We start from the raw sequence: 12,304 nt of genomic DNA, 5'->3' as shown, positions 1-12,304 counted from the left end.
TATCAATTCAGATGAATTTCAGATATACATCTCACGGTTCTTAAAAAAGTAAGACTCTTTGTTCCCCAAAGTTGTTTGGGGAGTTGTTTTTTAAAAACAAACACCAGATTGTGTTCTGATTTACTGTTGTGAATTTGAGAACAGAGAAATGATCTCAGGGTCCCCCAGGATCAAAGCTTAAGATGTCAAGGTTAAAATAATTATTTTTCCTCTTTATCAACTGCTATCTGTGACCTTGATTATAGGATCAGGGTTTACTGAGCTATGTCTTGGAGAAATGTTAACCTGTTTTGCACAGAATAAACATGTTGAATAGGAAAATGATAAAGAACCTGATTTCAAAAGTTTCTGTGATCCAAGCCAAGCCCTGACCTTGCAAATTCCCAATTCTTATCACATCAGTTCCACAGCTCATATTCCAGGGTAATTCTCTGCACCTCCTCCTCCTAGGAGGCTGGTATCTTTCTTTGCTCTAAGGGCAGACTGCCATGGATCCACTCTTACCATGGAGGAGGTCAACCTGTCACTAAGCTGAACTCACTGTGCAGAGCTCATTTCAAATGAAAGCCCAGCCCTGGGGAAACTTGAGCAAATTTAGCCACCATCACCTATATTTTCCTTCATACTAAGAGTCATGAAGGGGTTGATGGGGTGTGTTATAAGAATGCAGAGAGTATAATTTCATGGTAAATAGGAGTGTGAAGAGGGCTTGAGGGTCAGAAACTAGAATTAAAATTGCAACTTTGTTTTTGTCATGTGTGGCCTTGGATAAGTCATATAACCTCAGATGGACTAGAAACTGAATCTCTCTCAAGGGCTGTGTTGAGGATCAAGCAAGATGATAGGCATGAAAGTTTCACACAGTGTCCGGATGAATAAATGGGAGCTGCTTAATAAGCCAGTTATTGTTCTTCTTCTGATTATCGCTACTGGTTAATATTCTTGTCCTGATCTCTGTTTCCCTATAGAAGCTATTCTCCATACCCACATGGAAGATGAATTGCTAGGGTCCATACTGGCAGCTGAGAAGCTGGGAACAGGCTGGGGCCAAGAGAACCTCTGAAGAACAGAGCTCTGTGCTAGTTAAGAGAATACAACACTTGGTATACTGAACTCTTTTTTGTATTGTTGGAATATTTTGAAGAAGGTGACACTAGTTTTATATATAGAAAGAAACCTGAGTATTTAAAGAATTCCGTAAGAACCGACTGATATCTAACAGTGCAACACCATTAACCTCAAATAACCTTCTAAAAGAATTTAAATCACCCATGTGGTGTTCTGTCTGCAGATGCATAATCTAATCTAGTTGTGAGGAAGTGTTGACAAACCCACAAGAAGGAACTTGGTATTAAGAAAGAGAGAGAGACTGTAAGTCAAAAATGTCAATATCATAAAAGACAAAGTCTATAGCAGTATTCTAGACTGGATCTGGCACTGGGTTGGGGCTGGGAGGGGGGCATGCTGTAAAAGACATTATTGGATCAATAGACAAAATTGGAATGCAGGCAGATGAGACAAAAGAGCATACACTCATGTACACACACAAATTCTCATATACATACATACATATAGAGAAAGAGGCAGAGAGAGAGTCAGAAACAGAGAGAGAAACACACAAAGACTGAGAGATGTAGAGACAGACAGAGAAAGAGCTAACAATAAAGTAAATGGGGTAAAATGTTAATATTAGGTAAATCTGGTTAAAAGATACACAGTTTTCTTTCTACCATTCTTACAATGTTTAAGTTTAAAATTGTTTTCAAACAAAAGGTTAGAAAAGCATCAGAATGTTATTAAATATTACATGTGTATATTTTTAAATTCTGAGGCTACTTTTAGAAATGGAAATATTTCCCATGTAAACTGGAACATTTCTCTTCATTTCCTCCCCCAATGAACCCAATAAAATAAGAGCGGCCTCATCAACAAGCAAATGATATTTAAAGTTTTTACATAGAGAAAACAAACTTGAGGGCCCTTACTAAGCACACAAACCTGTGTATTAGGCTTGTATGTACTTAGTCGTTCAGTCATGTCTGACTCTTTGCAACCCCAAGGACTGTAGCCCGCCAGGCTCCTCTGTCCATGGAGATTCTCCAGACAAGAATACTGGAGTGGGTTGCCATGCCCTTTCAGAGATATATTAGGCTGATAAGTATGGTTGGATGTGGTCTTTGTGCAAGACAGTATAGAGCCCACACCCATTTTTTACACCAATCTTGGGTCTCAGTGTATCTAGACCCTTACCTTCTCACCTTATCCCATATTTGGGGATGACTGAAATGTTCATTATTCTATTATTTTTGTAATAAAACTAGTGACAACTTTGGTGGATTTTCCTTCAGTCTTTAAAATATCCTTGCATCCAAATGGTTACCTCAGCGGGAAAATCCACGGAAATCAGTTGCTCAACACAGCTGTAACTAATGAAATGTGAAGTTAATGAACAGAGATGATGAAGATTTTGAATAATATAATGAATGTTAATGAATAGTAGGAAAAGCTCGGTGTGGTGACCCAGCTGACTTCCAGACAAGGGGCTAAGTTGAGGGTTTGCCTTCTGAAGCTGATCTAGCCAAGCTGTGGGACACCGTATCAGGGTTGATTCAGGAGATCTGGCTCACCAGGGGGGCCTTTATTCCCTCTGCATACCAGTCCCAGATTCTCCTTCTTGCGATGCATACTCAGGCAGAGGCCCTATCCTGGAGGGCGCTGCGGCTGTCCTGTGGTAGAGAATGCTGACAGTGACAACGCTGCCCTCAGCCACTGAATCACTGTCGGTTTCCTGGCTCGCTAAGGCTGTGAATAGTAACTGTTTGGATAAGATCAGTCAGGGGCTTCCCTCCAGCTGGGATTCCTTGGTGGCTCAGCTGGTAAAGAATCTGCCTGCAGTGTGGGAGACCTGGGTTTTATCCCTGGGTTGGGAAGATCCTCTGGAGAAGGGAATGGCTACCCACTCCAGTATTCTGGCCTGGAGAATTCCATGGACTGTATAGTTCATGGGGTCGCAAAGAGTTGGACATGACTGAGCAACTTTCACTTTCCCTCTAGCTAGGTCCAGCAAAGGAGCCAGGAGTGGACTGATGTATCACATCATTTCCCAGGAGTTGGTGGGTGGGAAAGAGGTTCCTGTGTACTGCAGAGAGAGTGCACAAAGGCGGCAGAGGAGGGAGAGGGGCAGGCCTCCTGTTAATATGTTTGCCTGGGTTAGGTCTTGAATGGGCAAGAAGATTGGAAAAAGGATTCTTCTTCCATCTCTTCTTCCCTAGGCTCCTCTTTCTTGACCAAGAGAGGGAGAAGGTTGAGTATTTTCCCAAAGATGACAGATAATCTCCTTTTAAAACTCTGGAATGGTCATTTGCCATCAAATCTTCCTTTGTCTGGACCATCAATCTGAAAACCTATCACAAAATTCAGCTCACTGTTCCCGGTTTCATCTCGTTCAAGGTCTGTGATGAGCCTAAACTGTCCCCTCTCTCTCCAGTCTCCTCTGACTGCCTTTTCTCTATTCCCTCCCCAAGTCCCTGGGAAATTTTGCCTATTCTTCCTTTGGAGGCATCTGATTGTCACAGCAGAATTTTAACTTTTGCTTTTCCAGCAAAGCACATTATCTAGGCACTCTAAGTTCATTTTGTTTAGAGTTCCCATTTTGGATGAAAAGTTGGAAATTAAAACCAGACATCTGTACGTGGGAGCATAAAATTCCACAAAACAATGGGATAATAGCTTGCTTGTAAAAACATAGGCTTCATTCATTCATTTTAATTTTTGTTAATGTCTTATTTATTCATTAAAATATATGGTTGATCAAGGAAGAGTACTGCAGTAGAAAGAAGATGGGTTTTGAAGTATGCAGGTTTAGGTTTGGATCTCACTTTTGCCACTTTATCTCATACTCTTTCCACCCCATCTCCCAAATGCCAAACTTCCTTCTAGCTTAAATAGGAGTGGATTTTACCAAAAACCCAGCGAGGAGGCTGCATACATCTGAGAAGGAACTTGAAATCTGACCTCTTTTCATGCCATAAAGCAGGCTGATTGGGGGCCCTAAAGGTATCTCCATGTCTCAGTCCCTGGGACCAGTGAATATTATTACCTTAGAAGGCAAAAGAGGGGCTATGACCTCACATGTTGAAAGCCTGAGTTCAGGATCTTGAGAGTAGATGTTTATCCTGGCATATCTGGGTGGGCCCTAAATGCAATCACATGTGTTGTTATAAGAGCCAGGCAGAGAGAGCTCTGAGACGCACACACAGAGGAAAAGGCCACGTGAAGACCAGAGGTAGAAGTGATGAGGTGACGTGGCTGCATCACTTCAGCCACACTGTGATGAAGCCACCACTGTGGCTGCAGTGATGAAGCCACAAACGCTTAGAAGCTGGAAGGGGCAGGGAAGGAGTCTTCCCTGGAGCCTCCAGAAGGAGCACACCGCCTGCTGACATCTTGATTTCACACTTCTGGCCTCCAGGACTGGGAGAGATTACATGTCAGTTGTTTGGAGCTGCCCAGTTTGTGGTAATTTGTTACAGCAGCCCGAGAACATGGACACTCTGCACTAATCTGGGCTGGAGGGCTGAGCTCCTCCCCACATTCTCTAGCAACCCTACCAGAGAGAAACCTGGGAGGGTGGGGCACTGCCCTGACAGGCCCCTGTGAACACTGTGCTCAGACATTTCTCATAGAGCCAGGAAGGGCTGGGCTGGGCTGGGCTGGGCTGGGTGAGGCCCTTGGGAGCACCCTTCTCAATTTGATTTTCTCTCGGAGCCCTGGGTTCCTCCTCATGCAAACGTCTTCAGTTACTTAACTGAAGTCTCAGCTTCAGTAGGAGCCTCTGCGTTCTGTAGTAAATGATTTTACTACAGGTCCTTCCCTGCATGTGGGCTCTGAGAGGGAAGACAGCTGGGAGCACGTGGGACCAGAGAGATGTTGCCATGGTGAGAGCAAGAAGCACAAAGCCAGAGTGGAGAGCTGTGAAGACCCAGGCTTCCTCCTCACAGCTTCACAGAGAAAGCCAGAGATGTGGCTTGAACCCCCTTGGTCAGACAGATAACACAATCTTTGAGCCTCTCAGTTACCCTGTGAATGTAGAACACTACCCACATTTTACAGACCAGAAGATCATCAGTGTGTCCAAGTTCAAGCAACTGGGATGAGGATTGAGACTGGACTAGAGCAAATATCCATCTGTTCCCAGACCCTGGCATAAGGTTGTCTTATTTACCTCTACCAATGAGAAAAATAGAAAAATGCAGTTGGAAGGACTCCAGATCTACCTGATTTTGATTTTAGCTCTGAAGGTCATTGTGCATGTGTGTGTGCTAAGTTGCTCCAGTCATGTCCAACTCTTTGTGACCCTATGGACTGTAACCTGCCCAGCTCCTTTGTCCATGGGATTCTCCAGGCAGGAATACTGAAGTAGGTTGCCATTTCCTTCTCCAGGAGATCTTCCCCAGTGAGGGATCAAATCCAGGTCTCTTACATCTCCTGCATTGGCGGTCAGGTTCTTTACCACGAGAGCCAACTGGAAAGCCCAAAGGTCATTATGCATTAGTATATTCCAGGTGCTCATTGCTGACCATTCTCTGGGCAACCATAGGCCAAAGCTACCTGAGCCCAACCCCCACCTCAAAGTAGCTATTAAGACCAGAGATTGCCTGGAAAAGAAACCTCGTAGTCTGTTGTCTGGATAGTGAACACCTGGGTCTCAGTCCCCTCTGTTACTAATTGTTCAGGTGCTCAGTCATGTCCTGGAGAAGCCAATGGAAACCCACTCCAGCATTCTTGCCTGGAGAATTCCATGGGCAAAGGAGCCTGGAGGGTGACAGTCCATGGGGTCGCAAAGAATTGGACATGACCGAGTGACTATCACTCACTCACTTAGTCGTGTCCAACTCTTTGCAACCCTATAGACTGTCGCCTGCCAGGCTCCTCTGTCCATGGGATTCTCCAGGCAAGAATACTGGAGTGGATTGCCACTTTCTCCTCCGGGGATCTTCCTGACCCAGGGATTGAACCTGTGTCTCCTGCATCTCCAACACTGCAGGGGGAATCTTTACCACTGAGCCACTGGGGAAGCCCCCAATTACTACTTAGCTGTGTGCCATTCTCATAAGCGGGCCCACATTTTAACCTCTCTGTGCTTCACTTTTCCCATCTGAGAAGTTAGGAGGATAGATGGAATGAGTGCTTCTCCATATTTGTTGTACATTAGAACTTCCTGGGGGGTTTTGTCAGGCCATGTCCCTCACCAGTTAAACTGGAATATCCAGTGATGGGATCCAGGCATAAGCATTTTCAAAAACTGGCTAGGTGATTTTTATATGTGACCAAGTTTTTTTTTTTTTTTTTTTCAATGTTACATTTCATTTAGATAGATCTATAATCTCATTGTGATGAGAAAAGAAAGTCAGGTCTTTAATAATCATAATAAAAAATAATAAAAAAGCAATACAGCAATGCAACAAACAGCAATGCACTATTTCCTCCCCAGCTCCTTGCCCCGTTGATGGTTAACAGCTGAAAGAAGATGCAATGACTCAAAATCAAAAATAAAAACAAAATAAAAAAGCAAGCCAACCCCAGGAACAATCCACACGTCAATGAGTTTCCATATGTAATTCAAACAAGCAGTCAAATGTCAACCACTTGTGGAGAACACCATGGATTTCCTTGGTTTTTAATATGTTTTTCTTTTGAAGGTAAAATAAAACAGGACACAAAGTTTATACATTAGTGCCAGTTCCATAATGGCACTGTTGTTGCAGCAGCCTTACATGACTTCTAAGATCTTTCCAGATGTAATGTCCTTTGTCCACATCTGCATGTAAAGCCAGTGGCCACTAGCGTTTTGATTCCCCAGATATCAGGAATTCCAAGAAAATCCTCTACTAAAGCACCAACCACACTCAGCTTTTCAAGAGAAAATCATTTCACCATAGTTTTACCCAACAATATAATATTTAGAATCTATGCAATCGTCTAAATCTGTTATGACCTTTCATGTTTTTAACATGATAACAGAATTATATGATAACAGGATATATATTTTTATAACAGGATATATATTTTTAACATGATAACAGGATTAACATGATAACAGAACTATTCAGCTATCATTCAGTTAACTGTAATTCTGCGGGTTGCTGTAAATGGTACCCTGGAGTTCTAAAAAAAAAAAAAATTAATGTAATCTAGTCAACTGGTCATAACTAAATCTTCATTTGTCCTGAAGACTGCTAAATTTGAGCCAGAGTTAGAGAGGTGAGTTCAGGGTTTAATAATTATAAATATTAATTATAATATTAATAATAATGACAAAAACAGCCACAATTTGAAAGTACTTAATGCACATCACCTGGAGAAGGAAATGGCACCCCACTCTAGTACTCTTGCCTGGAAAATCCCATGGATGGAGGAGCCTGGTGGGCTACAGTCCATGGGGTTGCAAAGAGTCAGACATGAATGATCAACTTCAATTTTTTCCTAATGTACATCAGGCAAAGTGACAGATGCTTTTCATACGTTATTTTAGATTCTTACAACAACCTTGCTAGGTAAGCATCATTTCTTCTATTTTACCGCTGAGGCAATTAAGGCCCAGAGAGGTCAGGTAACTTGCTAAGGTCACACAGTGAGAAGTAGTTGTTCTACAGTTCCAACCTATTCTGCCTGTGCTATTTCCACCATACCACAACACCTCTGGAGAGAAATGATTGAGAAATAAAGATGGAAGTCACAGGGAAAGAGTTAGCTTACAAGGGGGAGAATCAGGTCTACGGTGGAGAAATAGTCACGAGTTGCTCACATGAAAGGTGCTATAAGAAAATAAATATTATAAATTAACATTTTAACTGTGTTCTGGGCTCAGACTTGTTAGGAGCCACAATACTGGAATAGATGAATTCATTATGAAGGGTTAGTTCTTCATACTCAGTTCTAGCTCCCTCAAATTAGTCTTAATAAATAAACCTATTGTGTTCGTGTTTGGATTACGTAATTCAGTAATGTCATTTTTTAGCCAGTTTGAGGTCTTTGGATTTCAGCGTATTTTCGCTCTTGCTGATTGCCATCAGTAGTACAAAGAAAGGGGAAGGCTGCAGTGGGCACAGCTGTAACAATCACTTTGTCTACAGTGCTTATATCCAAATTCTGTGTGCATCGGCACATTCTGAAGATACACACAAGCATATGCATAAGGTAATTACTCAGAAATCTAAATGTAAATCTGTAACTTGACAAAGCACTGAACTAAAATAATTCAGCCATGAAACCAGATGTAGCTTGAAGAATAGGTAGTAAACACACTATGGCCTAGAGCAGGAAAAGGGGGAAAAAAGAATTTTCTTAATGAGTCTTTCATGGACCACCATTTTCACTGTATAGCCAAAACAATTAAATAATCAAAGGATCTTAGCATTCTCAGGAATACTCAGATGTTATTGCAAGTGGTTTAGGTATCATTTATTTTTAAAAAATCTTCTAAAAATATTTATTACACTTAGAGAATGGAAATTTTCTGTACTTACAGAGAGAAGGTGCATGATTACACATAGGTATATATATATATATATATGTACACATATATATACACACAAACTTCATATGCAGAATGTACATGTATAAACTGTATGGCTGAATACATGTGGTTTTTTTTATAAGAATAGGTGAATTTCACAGTAATTTTTTTCCTGTGGAAAATTACCTCCACATTGGAAATTGGGAATCAGAAAAATATATCCTTTCACTGCAAATAATAACATAGTGATAAGTCATTACACAACCTCAGAGGAGATAATGCATCAGCAGCAAGATAAATGTGGGCAACATCTATTCCTGGAGGGAATTAAGAGATATTTACAAAACTATAGCAATGCGATATTGGGTTAGTAGATTGAAATATATATATATGATTTTTTTTTATGTTACTTATTAAATGTATGTATTTTTAAAGATCTGAACAAAAAGCTAATGAGAATAAAGATGGTACTATCTGAAATAACTGGGGCGCTTATAACCCAATTTTTAAAATTTGTAGGTAGGAGCACTTTAACAAAACTAACAGACCATAAGCTTGTTTTTCCCTTGCAAATGCTTATCAAATGAGAAGTGAACATTTAGAACAGGTTTGTTTCCTATGTGAAATCCTCTTTCCACATCACACACACACACACACTCTCCCTGTAAACTGCAAATCCCTACATTGAACTAAAGATGCAAAGAACCAAAGGATGAGTTAAAGCAGCGTTTTTACCTTTTTGTTGATCAAACACAGATGGAGTACTGAAATCCATGGTTGCCTGTCTCATCATCTACCATCAGAATGGCAAAAAGGATCCAGGTCTCTAGAGAGGAAAAAACACCGTCTCACACATTACAGTCAACACAACAGTCAGATACAGCAGCCCCTGCCAAGCCCTCTGTTTGAGAATTCAGTGTGCATTAGAGCTGCAGGTCGTTGTCAAGGCGAATAATGAAAATAGGTAAATGTTATTCCTCTAATACCTGACAGGAAAAAGACTTACTTATGGTCTCACTCATCAGCTATCCCCGTGTGTAAGTTATTAAACACTCTCCAGCCCCCAACAAAGAGAGAGAGAAGAAAAGCTCAAACCCTGAAAAATGGTGTTCATGGAGGGCCACCTGCCTTAGATCTGGGCCAGGAAAATACTGGAGGTCACGGAGATTCAGCAGCTGGTGTGTTGCTTTAAACCAAAAGAAATCTCAATGGGTGAGTGAGGATTCACAGGGCCAAACAGAGCATGTGCAGAGCTGCCAATGCAGTCTGGATTCGGCTGTGTTCTTGGGGGAGTGAGAACTGCATTTGGGTCATGTGAGCAGAGTGCCATCTCAATTTCCATTGAAGCACGTAAATATTGTAGCAGGAGGCTGCTGCCCATGTGCTGTATGGAGTCGTTACAGGCTTTCCCTACTCATCTCTAGTCTCCCTTCAACTCTGTTCTCCAAATGACAGGGAGGATGGGGGAAGGAAGCGGCGTTTGAAAGGTTGCATTTCAGGGCTCAGATATCCATAACGATAAAATTAAAACAGTGTGCAATCGCAAGGGTGTTTAGAGCAGTATTATACGTGGTGGGGAAAAAAGCCTCAAAATCACCTGAATGTGTATCAATTGAGGAGCAGCTTGAATAAATGGTAGCAAATTCATACTCTAGATTTAAAACTCTGAAGTAAATCTATATGAATTTATTTGGTAGGATGATTCTATTAACAAATGGAAAAAGTTATATATTTCATTTGTTTACATTTTTATTAAACCAGCAACCACCTAATGTATATATAAATATGTTTATGTATGTTCATAGGAACAGAGGAAGGTGTATGAAGATATATCATTAATATTGGTTCCCTCAGGGGCTTCCCTGGTAGCTTAGCTGGTAAAGAATCCACCTGCAATGTAGGAGACCCTGGTTCAATTCCTGAGTCAGGAAGATCCCCTGGAGAAGGGATAGGCTACCCACTGCAGTATTCTTGGGCTTTCCTGGTGGCTCAGCTGGTAAAGAATCCGCCTGCAATGTGGGAGACCTGGGTTCAATCTCTGGGTTGGGAAGATCTCCTGGAGAGGGCAACGGCTATTCACTCCCGTATTCTGGCCTGGAGAATTCCACGGACTATATAGTCCATAGGATCACAAAGAGTCAAACACGACTGAGTGAATTTCACTTTCAGGGGATTGCAATTGCAGTAGGAGATTTCTAACTTGTTCTTTTTCTACCTCTGTATTTTTAGGCTTATCATAATAAGCCTATTATTTTATATTTGTTATTAAAAATCTGATATAATAAATTCAAAACAAAGCTCTACATTCAAGACAATCAGATATTTGGAGAAGTCCAACAGTCACATAGAAGATGCTCTCGTAAATGCTGTTGATAATGATAATAATTTAAAATTTTTAATTAGTGTGTGACTATAAAAATAAAAGCAGAAACCAACAGTGTTCTTCAATACACAAACTTCTTTCTTATCTCTTGCCTCTCATGTTTTCCCCATCAACACAGTGTCTGGCCTCAGTTCCCTGTGACAATACTATGACTTACTCACCTTCCTCATATCAGCCTTCCCCCCACAAATGCCCTGTGTTCATCTTACTTAAAATGCAGGCAAAACCTACTTCTTATAAATCATTACCCAAAATGTGCTCCATAGATGCACTTCTTAAATTTCCCAGTGCTCTGTATCTTTTTTTTTTTTTTTTGCATTAAATGTGAAAGTCAGACTTTGGGGACTGAAGAGTGAATTGGTGAAGACATTTTGGCGTAAGCTGGTGGATATTCTGCTAAGGAGAGATGATCTAAACTCACCCAACTGACTGAGGTAAAAGGAGTTGTGGCTGCTTGGTCCCAAACACTAGAAAGATTAAGGACTTAGATTAACTTCCTTTTAATTCATTTGTTCATTAACTCATCAATGTTTATGGAAAGATTACTACGCTCCAGTTATTTTGACAGGCACTGATGATGCAGCTGTAAGCAAGATAGGAAAGTTTTCCAGGCTCAATGAACTTCACTTTGGGTGAAGCTTCTGCTTCTGGCTACACTGCAGGAACAGGGATTGGATTTACTCTCCAGTTCAAAGAATTAGAAAACTAAGCAAAATATTTGAAATGATATTTTTCAGACAGCAGGCAATGTAGACCAGAGATCTCTGGGAGAAGAGAAGTGAACTGAGTCTGATGAGTCTCACTGGCTGCTTGGCGAGAATTTTCAGGCTGAGGCTCAGGGAGGGTGCAGTGGGTTCAACGGTGCCCCCACCACAAAAATGCATTTGCTTCTTAATTTTCAGAACCTGTGAATGTGACCTTATTTGAAAAAGGGGTCTTTGCCTATGTAATCAAGTTAAGGAGCTCAAGGTGAACTCATCTTAGATTATCTGTGTATGCTAAGTCACTTCAGTTGTGTCCAATTCTTTGTGACCCTATGGATTGCAGCCTGCCAGGCTCCTCTGTCCATGAGATTCTTCAGGCAAGAATGCTGGAGTGGGTTGCCGAGCCTTCCTCCAGGGAACCTTCCCGACCCTGGGATCGAACCCTTGTCTCTTACATCTCCTGCATTGGCAGGTGGGTTCTTTATCACTAGCACCACCTGGGAACTCCTAGATTATCTGAGTGGGCCCTGAATTCAACGACAGTTGTCCTTAGAAGAGACAAACGTAGTGAAGTCATGTGACCAGCGATTGCAATGATGCAGCCACAGGCCAAGAAGGTACAGTTGAAGTCACTAGAACCTGAAAGAGGCAGGAACAGATTGCCCCCTAGAGATGTCAGAGATAGTATGGTGCTGTTGA

General features: G+C 41.5%; 1 protein-coding gene across 1 annotated transcript in view; it reads right to left on the bottom strand.

Moving 5' to 3' along the window:
- The window catches only part of ANKRD55 (ankyrin repeat domain 55), a 108,766-nt gene extending 99,455 nt beyond the window's left edge, over window positions 1-9,311 (bottom strand). The window contains exon 1 of the mRNA XM_055554903.1: window positions 9,254-9,311. Coding sequence (XP_055410878.1) covers window positions 9,254-9,311 — 58 coding nt within the window. The remainder of the gene's footprint in view (window positions 1-9,253) is intronic.
- Between the last annotated feature and the right edge of the window lie 2,993 nt (window positions 9,312-12,304).

This window comes from Bubalus kerabau, chromosome 18, assembly GCF_029407905.1.
Source record: "Bubalus kerabau isolate K-KA32 ecotype Philippines breed swamp buffalo chromosome 18, PCC_UOA_SB_1v2, whole genome shotgun sequence".
Taxonomy (NCBI): Eukaryota; Metazoa; Chordata; class Mammalia; order Artiodactyla; family Bovidae; genus Bubalus; species Bubalus kerabau.
This window is presented reverse-complemented; position numbering and strand designations above follow the sequence as displayed.